This window comes from Stegodyphus dumicola, chromosome 8, assembly GCF_044657685.1.
Source record: "Stegodyphus dumicola isolate Sdum_Otavi_A_Nest chromosome 8, ASM4465768v1".
NCBI lineage: Eukaryota > Metazoa > Arthropoda > Arachnida > Araneae > Eresidae > Stegodyphus > Stegodyphus dumicola.
The window spans coordinates 97,263,651-97,284,087 of record NC_140775.1 but is presented as its reverse complement, the minus strand read 5'-3'; the positions used below and the strand labels follow the sequence as shown (position 1 = coordinate 97,284,087).

Sequence of the window (20,437 nt, the reverse complement as noted above, 5' to 3'; positions counted from 1 at the left end):
GCTCTGCATTCACATTTAATTCTTACAAACTGACGCTCAAAGAATGCAGTCTTGGAAATGTTGCTCCTTTAATAACAAACTCTCCCAGATTTGGAAAATTATTCATATTAATTTAAATGGACCGGATCCTCTTATTAAAATCTTTTGTCGCGAGGTAAAGAGGGAAATATGGCTGAATTGTAACACCTGTTTCCTGCCGCCGACTTCATTAAAGTGCGTTGTATGCTCGTAAATTCAACAATATTTGAAATAGCTCTGAGATGAGGTCTTTCACTTACTCTTCATTTGTATATAAAAGCACTGCGAGTCTGCTTTGCGCGAGAGGAGATCCTGTTATGAAAATGTATTTAAATGCTATGTTGCACAATAATGCATCGCCGCTCTACAGTTTACTTTGGTTTCCCAATTGCTATCATGGATTGTGATTGTCATTTTAAAATGATGGATAAATGAACGGACTCAGAGATAAGGATACAATACATAGAAAGCCTCTATTATAGCTATAAATTCGTGATTTTCAAGCTTCTCTCCATTTATATGAATTGCAACTGAGGATAATAAAGGATTTTGGATAGATTATTCCACAATTTAATATTACAGAAAGTTAAATGATTCTCTAATTCAATTCGAGTTGAAAGAGATTTCATATCAAGCTTTAAGTTGGTTATCGGGTTGCAAAAAATGGATTTTAACACACTCCAATTTCTTTAGAATATTTATGCATTTTTGACAAAATTAATTAAAAAATAGGATAATTGCACTACAGTATATTTTGAAGCAATGGCTAAATAATAATATTATTATATTCGTCTGCTCTCAATAGACACGTGAATTAGATACGAGTCTTTGAAGCGTACTGCAGGAAAATCAGTCTTGAATGTGCAAATTTGTGTTATAAATTTACAAATGTTTTGTAAGACGGTTACATTTTCAATAATATTTTGTGAGTAGCCTCAGGGGTTTAATAAAGCTTTGCATGGCGTTTATAATTTCGATAAATTTTATAAGCTGTGTATCCACTGAGTTCTGTTGTGGAAACGCCTTCTCAAAGTGACCAGTATTTCTGAGAACATAAACATGAGTTTTGAATATTATCTTTCTTAGGTAACTATCTCCATATTTAACCCAAGTCATCTGTAAATATGCTTGCCTGTCTTAGAAATGTCATAATTTTATAAGAGCATTGTAAGATGACAGAAATTTAATAACATATCAGCTTAAGTTATAATTTCAATAATAGCTTTTAAAACCTCAGATCTTTACAAAATAAGATTATAATTTTACTTTAAGCTTATAATGTGACAGAACGTTAAGAGGCTTGGTTATAATTTTAACCATTTTAATTTTGCTGCTCATTGCTCTGCACTCAACAGAGTTCAGTAGTTCCCAAACTCTAAAGTCTTCCATATGAAACTCTTAATCAATAATTTGGAGCTCATATTTGTAATTCAAACACAAGTTATATTAAAGATCCTTTGTTAAATTACTGAACTATATGAATGATAGAAACTAAAATTTGACATGGTTAAGTATAAAAATTCATTGCATATCAAAATTTTTTCCTATACGTAGAACTACGGATTAAGTTCTTGAGTATCTCATCTACAAACAGATCTTTTTTTAGAAGAAATTTTTTTCTCCTCTATCTCCCTTTCTTAGCCAGAAAGGCATCAATTTTTACAGTTTCAGTTTACAGTAGTTTGGCGAATTTCTCTATGTGGTCAAGCCAAGAGTGAATTTACTTCCTCTGTCTTATAATAGTAGTGGCTAAAGAATATTTAAACTGGAATTATTGCCGAATGCAGCTGTACGTAATGTTGTAGTGTAAAATCGCAAAGCCTTTAACCAAAATCAATGTTCCATGACATCTGTCATTTGTTTTGACATTCACTCAATTTTTAGGTTAACCTAATTATTACGAATTATAACTGTCTTTCTAATTTAATCCACTGATCGAAATCAATTGTTTTATTTCAGTTGAATATCAACTTGTTGTAAAAGTAAGATGAAGAAAGAGAGTTTCCAAGCAAAGATCGAGTTGTGATAGCCCAGTTCTTGATGCATCGAAAGAAAAACGAAAAGTTGTAGATAGGTGCAATTATGTCAGCTACAAAAGAATTTAAGTGCAACAGGATGATCTCAGCATTTCATGGCATCGAAGTTCCCAAATTTATATTATGCGGACTTTTGAATAAAGGAAAATCCGAAAAACGAGTTTCAAGCACCATCAAACCATTTCTAAACAAAAGAATGAGAAAGAGCGCGTACAATTCCCTCTGTAAAAAAAAAAAAAAAAAAAAAAAAACCACAACTTTGCAACCAAGTATCCTACCTACAAGTTTAAAATGCAATAACGAAATTATTGAAAAATCCAGAAACTATCTGAAAAGCTCAAAATAAAAATTAGGGGCAATATTTTATATATATATTTTTTATTTTATTTTTTTTAATAATAAATGTTGCGTTCCTCATTTATTTTCATTTGCTACTATATGGGACAGGCGTAATTCTAAATATGATAACCGTGTTGCAATGTGATGAGAAGCTACAATATTGGTAAGGCGTAATTCTAAATATGATAACCGTGTTGCAATGTGATGAGAAGCTACAATATAGGTACTGAACTTAATATTAGTACGAAGGTCTATGGAAGAGTGTACGTTGTCAACAGAACAAAGTCTTGGACTAGATCATTTACAATGAACGTTTGATCTAAACTTGCTGTGCCTTCTAGGAAGAGGGATATACCTTGAAAGAACAAATCATGTTCCTAGGAGTAAAATGCATCTCGAAAGCTCGGCGTGGCTGCTTTTTAAGGAAACGCAATGAATTTTAGGACATTTAGTGTGACTGTTTCTAAATGTTAATAACTGCTATATTCGTATTGTATGAATTGCTCTTTTCATGCTAAAATTTTGTAAGTTTGCACCTACCCTCGACTTATTAAACGAAAGTTTTTTTAAAATTTCCTTTAAAATCGTATTCGTTAATAAAGAATAGCTTGTGAAGAAGTTCAAAAATGATGTTCAAGTATTTATTTCGGCGTGTTTTGAAGAGAAATGCTTATGGGACTATAAAATATTATAAATACAATATGCGTTATAGAATGCTAGATAAATGCATATCAAATACTTAAAATTTCATATCATATACTTAAAAAGTTATGTATTTCTACACAACATTGCGAAATGCTGCAGCTCCCGTATTACGTACAGTAGATAATCACAGTTATGTGCGGAATTCTTTTATTTAAACAAGAATTCCTTATCTCGAGGTAATTCTTATATTTAAATAAAAACTTCATTGCAAAGAAAGGATTCTTCTCTGTTGCATTGTAAGAAGCTATTGAAGGAAGACTTTTTTTCCCTTGCATTCTAGATACTTCTTGTTTTACAGGAATATTTCTTGTTTTACAGGAATACTAGTAATGAACTGGTAAATGGAGGTAAATGAACTGGATAGAGTTATAAATTAATTTTTTTAAACAAAATAAATTTATGATATTTACAAAACATATAATGATTACTAATAATAGTAGTAGGTAGGAACATTGCTAAAAAGTTACCAGGAGCTGTAGCTCCATGAAATGCTGCAACATAGTACTACATAGACAATAAGAAATTTGCCTGGTAAAACTGGAAAAACTGTATAAGCGCGATAAAATTTCCAAATTTTAGTGCTGGAAGACTTGCTATTGCACGAAAAAAATTAATTAATCTGACCGTTGTGTAATGTGAAAAGTTAACTCACATGAAAAAAAAGGTGGACGGAAATATATATATATATATATATATCAGGAAGTTACAAAAACATGGATTATAAATGTCAATTACCAGTTCGTCTAATTACCAGTTCGCTTTACATTTTCTTTTTCGATTACTAATAATACATATAATAATGCAACCATTTTCATCCGAATATGCTTTTCAAAATTAAAAACAAACGATGCGATTGGTTTTGCCACAAATTCCAAATCCGTTCTTAAACTTTTCTGATTATTCAATTTCATAGTAATGGCTTACGTATTTTTTTTTTCACCTTCAACAAAACTCATTTAGAGCTGATACGGGGATTACGGGGGAAAATAAAAAACTTTCTTGCTCTGCGCATTTACTTCATACACTTGCTTTTCTTACGCTAGACAGGGAAAAGTTCAAGTAATTCTTAGTTCATGCAATTTCGTCAAAAGTTTATATCTTTTCTATTATTAACATCAGTCTGAAAATTTTTCAATATCCATAATCGTAGCATCTACGTTGCCGTTACCAAACCCAAAATGAACATTGTGATACGGACAGATCACTTTTCTTTTTTCATTATACAGTTCAATGAATCAGAATTTTTGTTTTATGCTTTTTGAGAAGCAGTAAAGTGTACCGTACTTTTCCTTTTGGAAAGAGTCAACCAATTTACAAATATTATTCATTCTAGCACGGGTAGACTACTCATTTTTAAAAATAATCGATCATCTGTGTTTTTCCTACCATCTATGGATTTAAATAAAAAAGTAGATAAAGTTTTCATTAATTAAACAAAAGAATTTTATTTTGTATGACGATTACCTTAAGGCACAGATAAGACGATATCCTTGGGGAATATAACTTCTGAAAAGTGAAGCTTGGAAGCAAATGCAAAATTATGAAGATTAATGAAACCTTCCTAGGGCGACCAACCACAGATACGTATGTAGTGTCTTTAGAGAGCTGATTTTCAACATCATTACTTTAGATTATGTTTTCATAAATACTGGTCAGTTTCAGAGAGGTTTCATTAATATATTTTTTTTAAAGGAGAAAAAACTGCACAGATTACGAACAACATTTTAACAAAACCTTTAAAAACAATGTTCTGCGTCTACTTGCCTCGCTGCTTGGTCATTAATTCCATGTTTCTCATTGAGTCAAATCTAGATGATGCATTTTTACATACAACTAGCTATTCGTGAGTTTCATTAATCAATAACAAAAATAGATTCTGCAAGTACAGAGCAAACTCCAAAGTTGTCCTTGAACTCTGGCAATCGCTGCAGATGAAGTTGCATGGAAATTAACCTCGACTGAACTGAACTAGAGAATAAACATGACGGTATCATCTAGTTTTTGAGGTAATAACCCTATCACTATGTTTTCAGCCGTTCTGTTGAATATTCAATTGCATAGTGCTGCAGTTTAACCATCTTTTCCCATTACATAATCTCCAAAAGAATTTTACGAACATTTATTTGCATTTCTGTATCTTGTTTGTGTACTTTCATCAGATATAACAGAAAAACTGCTGTATTTTGCTAACATGCATGCATAAGTATTATCAGAAGCAATGGAACTCAGATTTCAGCAGCTTATTTCGAAGGATAAGTTTCGCAATTAAACGCAATTCATTTATTTGTTCTTTGTCGAAACTGTCTGACCAATTAAAAAAAACGCAATACTTTTTTTCGGAAGGTGTTTTAATTCACATCTGCGCTTACAAAACAACAAAGTTTTAATCGAACGCATTATAGAATAAAAAATTATGCTAACTAATCAAAAATAAGCATAACTCTTTTAATGCAAATTTACTCGTTTCTGTTTTATTAATGTTATTAGATTCAATAATACTCATCACCTGAATAACAACTTCTCATCTTAAAAAAGCAGAAGGTTCCTCTCAAAATTCAATATTCTCTGGAGACCATAGCATGTAAGTCACAGTCGAAAACAATGGCAATTCCCTTCTAATATGTGATCGCTGTTATTGGTCAATAATATTGAATATATTGCATAATTAGTCTATAATATTAAATATATTGTGCACTTAGTCTATAATATTGAGTACTCTGTACTTTACAAAATTAAATACCTTGTAGTTCCATTATCCAAGTACGCTGGGATGCAAGTGTTAAGGCAAAAAACTCGGCAAACCATGACCTGTGAGTCCCCGAGCAATCCATTTCATAATTTCAAGTGACCCATTTGAGTTTCGAAAATAAAGTATAATGTATAGGAATCAATTATAAAACATACATATGAAACGAACACTTGAAAGATACTTAAAAAAATAATAAACCGAAAATAAATAAAAAGAATAATATTTGTTTGATTACAGAGTCGCAGAAACGAACATGCATTTTTATTTTTAAATGGTAACAGTTGTAACATAATATCAAGGAAAAACTGATGTTTGGCAACGCCGATCCACAACATGAAATTTATTTTAAATGGAAATGAATTTATGAAATTTATTTTAATGGAATGCTACCGAAAATTCAGACACATGAATTCGTCTTAAGACGACTAATCATAAGCTAAATTTGATTAAACTGACTCCACAAGTTCATCATCGAGGAATCTTCATATCGAAAAGAAAAATAAAGTTAATTCAATTATGTTTGTTTTCATAATAATAATAATTATAATTTTTATGTGTAAAGTAAAAAGCGTATAGAAATTATTTTTTCAATAAAGTTAATCTTATAATTCATCCAGAAAGGACTGTTTGTTCTAAAAAGAAAATACCATTGACCCGAACGTCTTTTAAATGCACACATTTTGGTTGATTTTGACCCGTAGCTAAAAAAGGTTGCCGAAGCCTACTTTAAGTTTTTTTACGATGCAGAAATTTTTAGTAAATCATGGATTCCGGTACTAAAAATGGTACATTCCGAATTTTCTGTACATTCCTCACTGCTTTTCAAATAGGTATGTTATTATATCGTATTACGTAAATAATTAGAAAATAATTCATTTCAACAGTAATGGGTAATAAAGCAATTATAAGAAATTATCGCATTCCTCCATGTGTGCTCTTTTGGTGTAAGCAGTAGTACGTTCAGCTGACAGCAGGAAGATCCATGGTTCGAAACAAAGCAAGGGTATATTTATCATTTTCCATAACTTCGAAAAATCTTTATGGTCTCTTAAACGGCGCCAGAAATGGAATGTGTAAGACGATTAATATGTGGATTTGGTCGAATGGATATTCTGCCTCTTCGCCATCCTCACCTTAAGTAGGAGAGAAGGAAAAAAAAAGAAAGAAAGAAAAAGAAGAAGAAGAATTGCAGTCCTCTTCCAAAAGTGCTGCAACAGTGTAAATGGTAGCACGTCCAACTGGCAAGTGGAATATTCATGTTTTGAGTCCCGATGAAGGCAAAATTGATTTATTCGTGCTTCGAAAACCGTGTTTTCCGTGCTTATCGTGCTTCGGACGATAAGCACGGAAATGGTTTCCGTGCTTATCGTCCGAAACTACTTAATGGTTTCCACGGACAATTTCACTAGCTCAGTCTTCTAATTCAAACTGACCATTTCAAGAGCACGATGTAAAATTAATTACAGTATTCAGATGCTCATAACTATTTTAGATAAACCCAATGCATTTCTATAAATGCAGCACTAAAATATTCCTGACGAAAAAAATCCGCTTTAAGTAAAAAAAAAAAAGAAATTTTATTTAAGTGAAAAACATGTCTAGAGTTTTTAAAAATACGTTAATGATACTCTAAGGACGATATTGAATTTAGATTCACTAAACCTTTTGTAATTAAATCAAAGCTGTAGAGAAATAAATGGATAACAAAATTCAAAAATTCTTTGCAGTTCATCCCCTCTGTTTTGTAAAGGGCAAGGATGATTTCAGGAATGAAAAATGCTTGAAAATAATAAGTTTTACCCAGAGTTGAGTACGGGATAGTCAGTGTCTCAGTATGGTAGGCTAATCGTTATATGAAAAGAAATCATAGGGACAATACCTATAATGCTTTATATTCTGTTAGATCATCTTCCACGAAGGCATCTCTCCTCCCAAACAAATAGCCCTAGCATGCTTTAACCAAGCTAATCCAGTCTTTATGATCTGGGCAAGGCTATTCTTTCTGTGTACAATAATAAAGCAGAAGCTCTTTTATACTCGTAATAAAAACATGCAGTTAAATACACAATATCATATGTCATATAAGCTCTCAGTTACCTTATTATTAAGACGCTTTTACACTTAAAATCAGTTTGCATTTTTAAAAGTGCTTTTAAAAAAGACTTTCTACAACACAAGAAATTCTTATGAATATAAAACGACTCCATAAATTTTAGTCTAATGTGTTGAAGGAGTTTTGATATAAAATAAGTAAGCAGTCTGATGATCTTGTTTTGAATAATTAAGTAAATCGGTTTTCATTTAATAGAAAAATTAAGAAGTATACGACAAATTTCCTTATTGCTTTTTTTTTTTTTTTTTTTTTGTATTTTTTTAATGCTAGCCTCCATAATTCTGGGCATGGTTTCTAGAAGATTTAAGAGTCGGGGGGGGGGAAACTTCATATTCAAAATAACGCGGTCCATGATTTTCGTTTTTCGTGATCATCAATTATTATCGCAAATAATTACAGATAAAATATTTCCCAAAATAAAAAATTTAAATTTGCTTTCACACATACTTATTACAATAGAAAAATAATAAATATCCCCAAAAATTAAACTTTAATTTTTCAATAAACATGAACAAATGTCCTCAATTTCCTATAAGGACTCCTTGTTCAATTCCATCACAAATACCACTAATGCGATAAGAAATTTAAAGATAATTTCAGATCAGAATTATTTTTATTTAGACTTCGCAGTTAATTAGACGGGAGAATCAAAACATCCAAATTAGTTCAACCAGTTATTCTTTACTCATCCTATTGCTATAAAAGAATAATTTCGGATCTTACCTTTGCAAAAAAACCTGTAAAAAAGACAAATTCATTTTAAACCAAAGAGTCGGCTCTACGAAGTGATGAGGTTGACTCAGCTGTCAGCAGAACTCTTAATTCCACAAGTCAAAAACTTCTTACCGACGATAGCATTAAGGACAAAGGGCACAATTAGAGGAAGATGAAACTGTCCGGCCCCTCTAATAAATGTTCACTAAGCCAAGAATTAAACTAGAAGTTGCAGATTCTCAAATAATATACCCACTTCTGCCGGAAATGGAAACATCGGCTTCAGTACAGTGTATACTAAAGCTTGACGAGCATAGAATCAGGTTAAAAGAGAATGGAGGAAGGTGGAGAAGTTTCTTATATTTTCTTTTTTTCATCCTCACTGATGAGTCAGGGGGTTTCTGGGTACATGATTTAGGGGAGGGGCCGAGAGATATCAAAGAAGCACCTGCCTTTCGAACATTAAATACGAAATTTAGAAATTCGATCTTTCGTTAGGATCACGCTGTTGGAGAGTTATTGGCTTTAAACAGCCATTTCTTCAACTTATAGTTGCCAAGAGGCAACTTCAGCAACTGCTTTTTTCAGTCTTCACGATTTTGGATTGGAAAATCAGTTTCGATGTCTTCGAAAGCTAGAAAGCTACTTTGAAAGCTACTTCGAAACCGGAAGGTGAGTAACGTACCTAAACAGACGGCAGAGGAAAAAAAACCGGCAATATATTACTTTTATCTTGAAGAACTAAATTTATAAACCATACTAATTCATCAATTCCTTAAAATTAGTTATTAAGCTTTAAACAGATCTGATAGGTAGAGGGGTGATTATATGGTTTTCTGTTCAAACTTTCAGCTGGGCCAGAGGAAGAAGGCGAAAAGTTTTCAGTTAACCGCCTAAATCATGATATTTTCCCAACGTCCCCCCCCACGAGATTAACTGCGTAATATAATAAGTAACAGTTTTTCCTTGAAAAGAAATATAATCGAGGCTTTCTGTTTGTGGAGAATCTTATAACTCTCGATCTCAAATGCATTCTCTTAGTTAAAAAACATACATCATTTATGTAGACTAGTTTCTTGACAATGCTGACATGCATTTAGGACTTAATGAGAAATTTATTTAATGTATGTAGCTATATGGATCTCACAAGATTAATTTTTCATCGTAACTTTTAAAGTAATGCTGATCTGCAAAATGTTTTGAATTTCATAAATTTATAAATATGTCTTTTATAAATTAAATTAAGAAATTATCGTTTCATAAATTAGGTTGCGATACCAAAAGATTTGGAAAGCACCTAAGAAGTTCATAATTATTGAAGCAATATAATATATAGTTTGATGCAAGAGTTTGTATATTACGTAAATGTACACATCAATGTAAAATGCAAAATTAAGGAAGGGGGAAGATACTGAGCTCGACGTAGACTTTTATTTAAAAGTTACGTCAATTTAAAGTTAATTTTGCTAATTTGATATGTATTTCGAAAATTTAAAGACACTCAAAAGTGCAAGAAGTCTCATCATTGTAATACAATTAGTACATCTGAAAAGTAGCTATGTGAAATATTAAAAAATTTCACAAATTTAAGATATTAGTATTACTGTAACGTACAATAAAAAGAAAGACTTACCTTAAACACAAGTAGACATAAACACTGCAAGACTTTTGCGCCGATTTATGTATGCCTTTGAACTTAAAATAGAATAAAATGTACCTAAAAAAATATCAGCCCACAACCATAGATACCATCTTCTAGGTTATTTAATACAGCAGAGGCATTCCTGATGGTTTCGACAGTAGATATAAATTGAAAAAACACAATAGCTAGATGCATCTGGGATGGGAACCATTATTACCTCGTAGATAACCCTTTCTTGGGAAGTACAGCTGCTTGATGAACATGTTAGATGCATTCCAAATCCATGTAAGTAAACCGTGAATAGTCAATAATGTTTGGAAGACTATTTTTCACCCTTTTCAGCCTACGGCACACCAGAGATGAAAAATGCTAATAGCTAGTTTATCTGACGATAGAGTTACTTTTAACTCGCTGAAATGAAACATCATGACGGCGCCTAAGGGGTAACACAGAAGTGGCTCATTTAAGTTCGCTTTTGCTTAGGCAGTGAAGCATCCTCATTGATTTATAGGTAACTGAAGCGGATGCTTTTATTGCTGCGTGCACCCTGCTGCGATTGCTATCAATTTTGTAGGAGAATTTTCAATGGCACCTGACGAAGATTATCCAGATGGGTGCTAGGATTTTTGATTAAAGAGATAGGTAATGGCTTTTGATTTCTAAGCTCTGGATGTCTATCAGTTTTCGACTGTAAAAAGCAAAAGCCGGAAAAATCGCCACGTTTTTGGAGATTGCACAATGTGGCACAAACGACGGTGACAAAATATTGCAACGACCTTGCAAGAAAAGAAAACCTTTTTTTATCCGTGAGACACAACTGTTGAAATATACAAGCAATAACTTAGCAAAGTATTAACGGTTTTGTCTGAAAAACATGATAAATAATACAGAATCATACCCGGGACAAAGACTAGCTTAATGGGGCCTAATATGCGGCTCTAGATATAGCACTGTTTAATGGAATCCACAACACCTTGTTTCATTGTTTTTATGAAGGAAAAATAAGATCACGAGGAAATTCTAAGATGATTTACAGGTCTTCTATAACATGAAGCCTTACTTCAGTGCTTTATGCAACTAGGTGGTAATCAGTCCCTAATTATTACTGATAATAATTAATTTCTGATAGTAATTAATTTCTGACAGTAATTAGTCCCTACTTATTTCTGATATTGCTAAGGGTTTATAAAGTTTTTATATGTTCCTAAATAGATGAGCATAAAGGACGAAAACTGGACAACTCTAATTTTCTTTTTTTAAACACACCAGCATTATACAGTCCAAATATTTGAAGAAGGAGCCATATAATAAAAGATAATATTTCAAGCTAGCCAAAATTTACAGTCAAATTTCGAATTGCAACCGGAATAAATGAACCAGTCAGACTGGAAATAAATTTTTATCTCAATTCGTGACTCATTTGTTCTGTATTAAGATATTATTTTCCAACGAATTAATGCTGAATTCAAAATGTAGAGTCATATAGGATTGGAATATGAAAGCAAATATATAAAGTTATATTGTAAACAAATCTGAAGTTTGATGCTCAGGAATTAAAAAAAAAAATAGTCTTATGTAAATAAGCATTTTAGGAAACAAAAGCATTAGAACAGCTTCAGTGAACAGAAATAAATCAGTAAAAAGTGAGCAGTAATAGAGTCAAGAGTGATCAGTAAGCCGATCCAGGGAAAAAATTGCGGAGAAAAACAAGTGTTCTGCTATTTTTCGTGATTCCAGGTGTAAGCTGATGGCAAACTTCATGTCTTGAATGCGGATCTCTATCAACAAAAGGAGCAATATTTGATCTGTATATGTAAATATCGAATCTCTAGTGCTAGAAATCTTCATATTCACTCCAAAATTTGAAGCCCGTAATAATAGCCTTCTGTATATAAAAGAACTTTCAGTTTTTGAAGGTGTTATGCAATGTGTCAGGCTATTTTACAAATATAAATTTGAACAACTGAGAATATTCTAAAAGGGAGAGAGTTAAATGAAATAAATACCATAGTTTGAAGCAAAATTAAGTAAATACGTTTGTTTTTTAAAATTAAAATAAATGATTTTATAAATTATTTTAATACTTTTTTTATTAAAAATATTAGGTTGCTCATACAAATGAAGTTCGCAGGAAGGCATTTTAAGGAGAAAGCAACACCTTATATTCTAACCATGCATGGTTTGAAAATAAGATGTTATTCCCTTGCAAAGGCGGTATAGGTTTCACTTAATTCTCTTTTGCACTTTCTTAATGGCTCTTGTTTAAGAATACTGGGTAGTAACATTATTAATTCTTCTCTTTAGTTCAATTAATTGTTATAAATACGTCATCAAATATCTTTAATTATCATTTTAAATTGTGTACAACTTAGTTAGCAATTCCTATTTATAACAGACTGAGGTCAATGAACTAAAACTTTGACACTAAATGTTTCAAGATAATCTTTAATAAGCTCTTTTCCTCAGCTCGTTGAACATTTTATAGTCTCCCCAGATGACATTTTCATAGTCTCCAGTTTTCAAGGTTGGAACGTAGAATTCAGCGTTTTTCAAAACCAGAATGAACGACCTTGTAACTAGTTAGCATAAATGCATTAATCGTGAACGTAATTATCTTGATTAATCTACTAATCACATAGTATATAATATTGCTTGCTGTCGTTACGCTAATGAAACTGGACATTTCAGTTGCAATAATGAAGTAAAATACCATACAACTATAAGATATTTTAAGCAGTTATTTAGAAAATTTAAATAATAAAAAAGTTTATTTTTATGTATAGAGTATATTATGCAATAAGTACAGTTAAAAGATAAAATGAAATAATTTTTTAATCTGTGAACATTCTGGTATTTTTTAATTTGAATTCTTGATGCAAATAATGGATGTTTCTTAAAATTCACCCTTCATCCAGATCCTGTACATATAAAAAAATCTTAAAATAGTGCTTAGAAATTTGTGCCCCTATATACAACATGAGACGAGACAGTATATTCAAGATATTTTAAGCTTTATTGGAGAAATTACAAAATGTGTTATTTGCCTAGTTTCTAAATTAAATAACATTTTGGAGAATATTCAGGATTCCTTTCTTTTCTATTAAATATACCTGTCTTGTTATATACTGAAAACAAAGATGAAAATTAATCCCACCTGAAATGTTTCGCGCACACAATTGTCTTATGTGCCTTTAAGAAGATGACCAAATAGCCTGTGTCATGAACGTGGTGAACGCATAACAAATGAGGCTTTACAATTCGGAAGATCTTATTCAAAAACAATTTTTTTCTCCTTTTTTCTTATAATACCTTACTAAGTTGAACAAGAAATTAGGAATTCTCTCAAATACATTTGAAAGTATTCCACTAACATCCTGCCGTTAACTGAAAATCTTTCAAAAAATGGTTTATTTAAAATCCGAAGAAGAATTAAAAATCTATGCTAAAGAAAATGCTAAAATCTGAGGAAGAATTAAAAATCTATGTTAGAGAAAATGCTAAAATCATATAAGAATCTAATACTAAACCATGGTTAAGAAAACAGTGCGAAAATCTGATTATTCTACCATTATGAAAGGAAGTATTAGTTTCTGTAATTCATTCAACCGAATTATTTAATTTTAATGGGCATAATCCCAAATACACATTCAAATGCAAAAATAAATAAATAAATAAAATAATAGTTGTACTTACATTTGATTCACTTCATAACGTTTTCACCTATGAATAGAAAATTCAAAATGTTAAGAATTTAATATGCTTAAATTAAAATAATGACAAAAATAGCTATGTGTATTACAAAGTAAGACAGAAATCAAACAACTAAACTAGAACTATTCTGCTGATATCAGAAGGCAAAATGAGATGATTATATTTTAAATGCAGTGTCCCACCATTTTCCTATGTTTCCCACCATTTTTACCAGTAAATGTACATATATCTAACTTACTTGATAGCGATTTATAATACATAAATTGCGTAATATCCATATTACGCAATTTTTAAATTATGTTGATAATATAGTTTATGTGTTGCTCGAAAGTAGTGCATTGGAAAAATGACAGAACACGGACATTTTTTCCCGAAGTTTGAAGATAACCAGTTGGTTGCATAAGTTTTTCCCCATGTATTAAGCAAATAAGGGCCATTTAAATTCAAAAAATCTAAAATCTTGGTGACTAGGCTGCTTCATAATTAAACAATTTTGACAATATTAAACTATGCGAGTCTCATTGTTAAGTGGAAACTGGAAATTATACCAAGGTAGGTGACAACCCCAGCTATCTTAGCTGGTAGAACACAAATCTTTTGCAGATTGCCTGAGAAGGGTATACTCTTGCTCGTTAGAGCAGCTCGTCTGAAGAATAGCTTTTGGAACTAATCTGCAAGATTTTTTGCCTTATATATGTGAATACAAATATATTGTATACGTTTTGGCACCTATGGGTTTCAGAGCAGTTGCAGTAATCTTTTCTGAAAGCATACAGAACTGATTAAATAAATCAACGTTTTGATACTTCATCCTAAATGGCTATTATTCAGATCAGTTGTTGTTTGATTGTTCATTAATTACGATAAAGAACGTGAGATTATGTATTCCAATCTGATCGAGTTGTCATTTCTGTATCGGTTACTGTTTATCTATTTTCCATTATTTGTTTAAAGTCTGTTAATCAGTGATCCTTTGGCATTAAAATGAAATGGTAATATTTGAATTTATGAATTAACATAGCTTATCCATTACTGTTTGCAGTTAACATTCCATCTGCATGTTAACTGCAAACAGAAGCTCTCTACATAAATTAAGCAAAAATAGCAAACATTAATCTTTGGATATACAATGTTTTGCCTCTCATATAAATTATAAATGAGTGTATTAAGTAAAGTACTTTTTAAAACTGAATTCAGGATTTATATAATTGTCATGAATTTCAAAGAACACCAAGTATCGGTACTTTTGAATTCTTGAAAATGAATTCAATCAACAATTCATGATTCTTGGATAATAAATTCAACTCTAAGTAATAAGTTCAATTTTAAAGTTCGGTTCATAAGTTTTTCAGAAACTGTGGTTTATGAATCAAGGGGGAAAAACCATTCATAGATCATGTAATAGAAATTCTTTCAAAACATATTTCTGCGTAAAAGCTAAAAGAAAAAGTTTGATTGTTGTTTAAAGAATACGTTCATATGTTCGTAAAGGTTGCTTTCAAAGTATCTTACAACAAACGGGTATTCTGATAACAGATAGGGACTTCCATGAATCTTGAAAGGTTCCAAATTCTTAAACTCGAATACTCGCATTTTTTTAGTCATTCGAATTTTTTGAATGCTAGTCCAAAAAATATTCTATGGAACTGCAAAAAATATGCAAACATTTTTCCGAAAATTTTTGAAAAGTTTAATTTGATTGACATCCAGTAGAAGTTTTAACTAAAGAAAAGAACGAAACTGTCGTAATTGAAATACTACCAAAATCACCAGTATCACCTCGTGCCTTAAAAGTGTTAACCTTTAAAGCACCTTTACGAATTCTTAAAATAAATAGTTTTTTTTTTTTTTTAATTTTTCATAGTTTTGTAAATTCTCTACATTACGTTCCATGTTTAGGTTTAATTACGCTAATTCTTGAAATAATCTTTCCCTTTCTCTATATTTTCTTCAATTTTAAAAAAAAATTCTATAAAAATATCAAAGAAACTTTTCCCTAATAATTTGAAAATATGTTGAGAAAATAAACTTCAGTATTAAATAGATTTGATTATACTTTTTATTTATTACTTAAATTTCCTTCGAGTTGTGCTGATAAATAAATATAAGCATATTTTTTCAAAGAGTATTCTTAAATTTGCTTTTCATTAAATGTGCAATTCAAAATTTGCTTTAATTAAGAATTTTTAATATTAAACAAAGTTTCCCCCCTAAAGAACTTTCCGCGTTTTGTATTCATTATTTAATCTTCAAAAAAAGAATAAAAAAAGCTTTAGAAAAAATTGTAGTTAACTATTCAATAAATATGTAAAACTTTTACATCCTTCCAAATTTCGAGTTTTATATACAATAATCAAGTTAGCATTTTTTACTAAAACAAAAGGACGTTTGGTACAGAAACTTGACTAAATGAACTGTCAGACGTTTTGATAAATTAATATTCGATTCTCTTTTGCAGACACTGTTTCCTTGTTAGAAAAATAGCAGTTCCATAGAAAAATACAGCTCTGGAGATTGCAGTGCCCTTTGTTTGGGATTATAGAACAGAAAATGTACTTAGAAAAAGGCGGACTGCAATCATGATGCGCGTTCGGTCCTGTTATTGCACGTTGTCGCGCGTTATAATTATACGGCCCAAAGAAAAAGTTATCAATAGCCAAGCGTTTCTCAGCCTTTTCTTCGTTTTCTCTTCACTTCTTTCCTTAAGGTTAATCGCTTTTTAATTCCTGAAACTTGACATGGCGTATCGCCTTTTTACCACGTGAATATTATACAAAGTGGTTAGAAGAAGGATTGTTCTAAGAACAGAGAACCATGTAACTTCTGGTTTGAGAAAACGCTCGCTGAACTTTCACGATCTCCTTTCGGCCAATTCGTGCCTATCTGGTACTCCTTCCAGCACGAAAAACCTGCATTTGCATTTGAATTTCGCTTTTTTAAACTATTTTTCTTTGAGGAAAGAAGAGATTAGTTTAGCGGAGGAACGTGCATAGAATTATTGAAACTTATCATCAAAATCAAGCGTATGCAGCTAATGCGATGCTAATCTAAATGGTTTATCGCAACTTTTTTTTTATGCCAACGTCATAAGTAAGCAAGCATGCGATAAATAGAAAATGTAAATGCGAATTGTCGATGACCTTCAATATTAAAAAAATTTTAATACATTATTGATGCCAGCTACACAAATGGCAGTATTCGAATCTTGCGAAAACATCTAGATTCAAAATCTCGATTGAAACTATGGATCCTAGGTAAACAACTATCCTAAGAAGAAAGTAAGCCACTAAAAAAACCTATTCAACCTGACAGCAAAAACTTCAAAGTCTTATTAACAAGAATTTAATTTACAACTTCTTTGCCCATAACTGAGTTTGATAAAGCAATTTAGGAAAGCTTTGGCAGAAAGCAAAAATTCCCTCTTTTACCATAAACCAAACAGAAGAAAGAACTTTTCGTTGGATCAGACATTAGAAAATTAGTGTTAGATGAAAACTTTGAATTTATGAAAAAGCAGTAGCTTGCTCTAAAGAATGGCGTTACAAATTTTTTGGGGTAATAATGAGAGAGTTTTGATTATGAAGTTGGAGGTATCAGTAAAAATTCATATTTACAAGCTGTTCAACGAATAAAAAATTCGCATTTTAAATCTACACTTAGTTCTTTTTTCAGAAGAGCTTGGTACATTGTGTTAAGACCAAGAAAGGTACTTCATAAACACATTAAAAAAAAAAAAAAAAAAAAAAAAACAAAAAAAAAAAAAAAAAAAACCTGAAAGCTTTCAGTTTTTGCAAAAGGGCGTTTTTGAACGTTTTCTGTGTTACCTTTACTTATTAAACATCATGTTCTTCGCACTTAAACCATAAAATGACCATATCTTTGGAATTCTGATACATAATCTCGCGCGCTGGAAATAATAATTTTTTTTTTTTTTTAAGTCCAAAGGGTCTTTGTCTGTGAATGACTATTGCTTTCATTTTGCGATTTTGTGTCCATTCGCTACAAACGGCGAATCACTTTTCAAACTGTTGCCACAAAGTATTATCGCCCTGTGGTATATTTAAAGAAATTAAATAATGAAAAATATACATATGTATATTTCTCGCATTGTGATAAAACAACGGTACATAGAGCCATCGAATTTTGAATGACATAATCCTCCTACGAATATAAACATATGGAAGGCCATATTTGAAATTTGGAATTTCTTTTATTATCGATTTCCTATTTTGTCAAACTTTAACGAATTTTTGGATTAACAAACTCAAGAATTTCAAAGCGAGCAATGGCAACGTTGTACAGAAAAAACATTTTTATCTCCGACGCGTGAGTCTCTGTAGCGGAAATTCTAAAGGATATGCTCAATTTAAAACTGTTTTGAGATACTGCTGTTGAACTGAATTTTATGGTTTAAGTGCGAAGAACGTGATATTTAATAAATAAATGTAACACACAAAATGTTAAAATAACGCCCCTTTGGACGTAATTTAATTTTTTTTGTTCATTGCTTGCTTTGAAATCGTTGAGTTTCTTAATTAAAAATTCGTTACAGTGTTACAAAATAGGAAATCGATAATAAAACATATTCCAAATTTGGGCTTCCAGATGTCTATATTCGGAGCAGAATTACATTATTGAAAATTTGATGGCTCTAGGTACCGTTGTTTTATCACAATGCGAGAAACATATATACATTTATGCAGATTCTTCATTATTTAATTTCTTTAAATATAACACAGGGCGATAATACTTGATGGCAACACTTTGAAAAGTGATACTTACAGTGAATCGACGCCAAATGCCAAAACGAAATTAATAGCCCTTCTGGGCTAACGCCCTTTGGGCAAAAAAAAAAAAAAAAAAAAAAAAAAAAAAGAAAAAAGAGCAATAATCCAGTTATAGTAACAAAATATAAAGGCAGCATGAAGATTTGACTAAGAGTTTTTACATAACTTCAGTGCCTCCTGAAAATATTCATAGTATTTGGTAGTTACATAAAGTATTTTCCATTGCAACATATTCAGTAATATTAGTATCTCCTAGAAGATTTCGTGAGTCCTCATTGACATGTCAGGTTTCCATGCCTTAATCGTCGGTAATCCTATTACTTTTGACTCCGATATGGGGGAACCCATTGCAGGGTACAGAATTTCTACAAGTGAACAGCAGTAGTATCACATCGATGATGGATGCATGGCGTCTCATGCAGCTTTGTTGTTGCTTCAAGGGCTTCCTTCGAGTCAATGAAAATTTTTATTGTACTTCTTTTGCATTTATAAAATACTGTTTAAATTAATTGATTTTTAGGCTTGATGTGATAATTCATTTATATCAATTACTATTTGATTAATATTTAACCTCCGAAAAAATAAAATGAAATAAATAAATAAAAAAAAGAACTTTGTTACTGATTACTTATTCCATATCATCTTTTTACCCATATTTGGTTTCTTTTAAATTCCTTTGCGCGGAAACCTAAGAAATTGGGAACAATTAAGTTAAAAGTTCAAAATTAGTATTTGCTAATTACTTAATGCCATTCTAACAATTAGGTTTATAAATCTGCAGTAGGAATAAACTCATTAGTGAAATATCATATGCGAACTAAATGTGATCAGTTTTTAAAGAGGAACAAGACTTTGCTTCAAAAACTCCATAGAATTTCCCCCTTCATGGTAGTTATATCTTTCCCTTAACTAAATGAAACTACTGAAAAAAGCACGGGGGGGGGGCGGCTGATATGATTCAGACTGCAACCGAAATTGGCGACTAAATGTCTAATACTTAATAATTTCTTTTAAAAAATTAGAATGGCTTCTTAAATTCAAAGATCTTTAATTTAGGTACAAGCATGCAACTACGCTACTCATCCAGGCTTCCTTTTGATGCTGTTATACCAAACGCTAAGCGTTAATTACTTATTTCCCTTATATCCAACACACAGCAAATACCGCAGGAGGAAGAGATAGTAAGAAGATCTGAGGAATTTCAGGAGTAACATCACATTTTCGCAAAGACCGAAGCATTAATTAAGAACCAGTATTATAATTAAGACAAAAAGGTAGGAATAAGAACAAAGAAAAATTATTAACTTGAACCGCCTCAAAAGCGAAAGAAGTTTGCTAAAAAGAATCAAACCTCAAAATGACCATCAAACATTTAATTATTTCACGCGAGGGTCGAAGAAACAAGATGAGGCACAATAAACAACACTTCGAGGCATAAGAATAATTATTACAAGCGTTTTTCGTTTAAAAAAAGTATAGGCGTTGAAAGATTTGAAGGGGAATAAATGCTGCTGAGTAATATTTACACTCTTGAAAGTGTATTTTCTTAACTCTTGCCTATTATTATTAAGTTATATTATTTTTCAGAACTCGAAGCTTCAAGGTACGTGATAAATAACCAAT

At 31.2% G+C, this 20,437-nt stretch overlaps 1 protein-coding gene across 47 annotated transcripts in view; it reads right to left on the bottom strand.

The window, feature by feature from the left end:
- The window catches only part of LOC118199817 (uncharacterized), a 458,327-nt gene that overhangs the window by 232,777 nt on the left and 205,113 nt on the right, over nt 1–20,437 (bottom strand). For 36 of the 47 annotated variants that reach the window (XR_015042679.1, XR_015042642.1, XR_015042670.1 and 33 more), the window contains one exon: nt 14,010–14,036. Coding sequence is in view for 1 of the 47 variants with exons in the window: in XM_085822154.1 (XP_085678280.1) it covers nt 8,684–8,718 (35 nt within the window). In the remaining 46 variants the exon portion in view is untranslated. Of the gene's footprint in view, nt 1–8,683; nt 9,579–10,307; nt 10,527–14,009; nt 14,037–20,437 lie in introns of those variants that run through there. The other 11 variants (XR_015042671.1, XR_015042663.1, XR_015042673.1 and 8 more) reach the window with 6 other exon arrangements.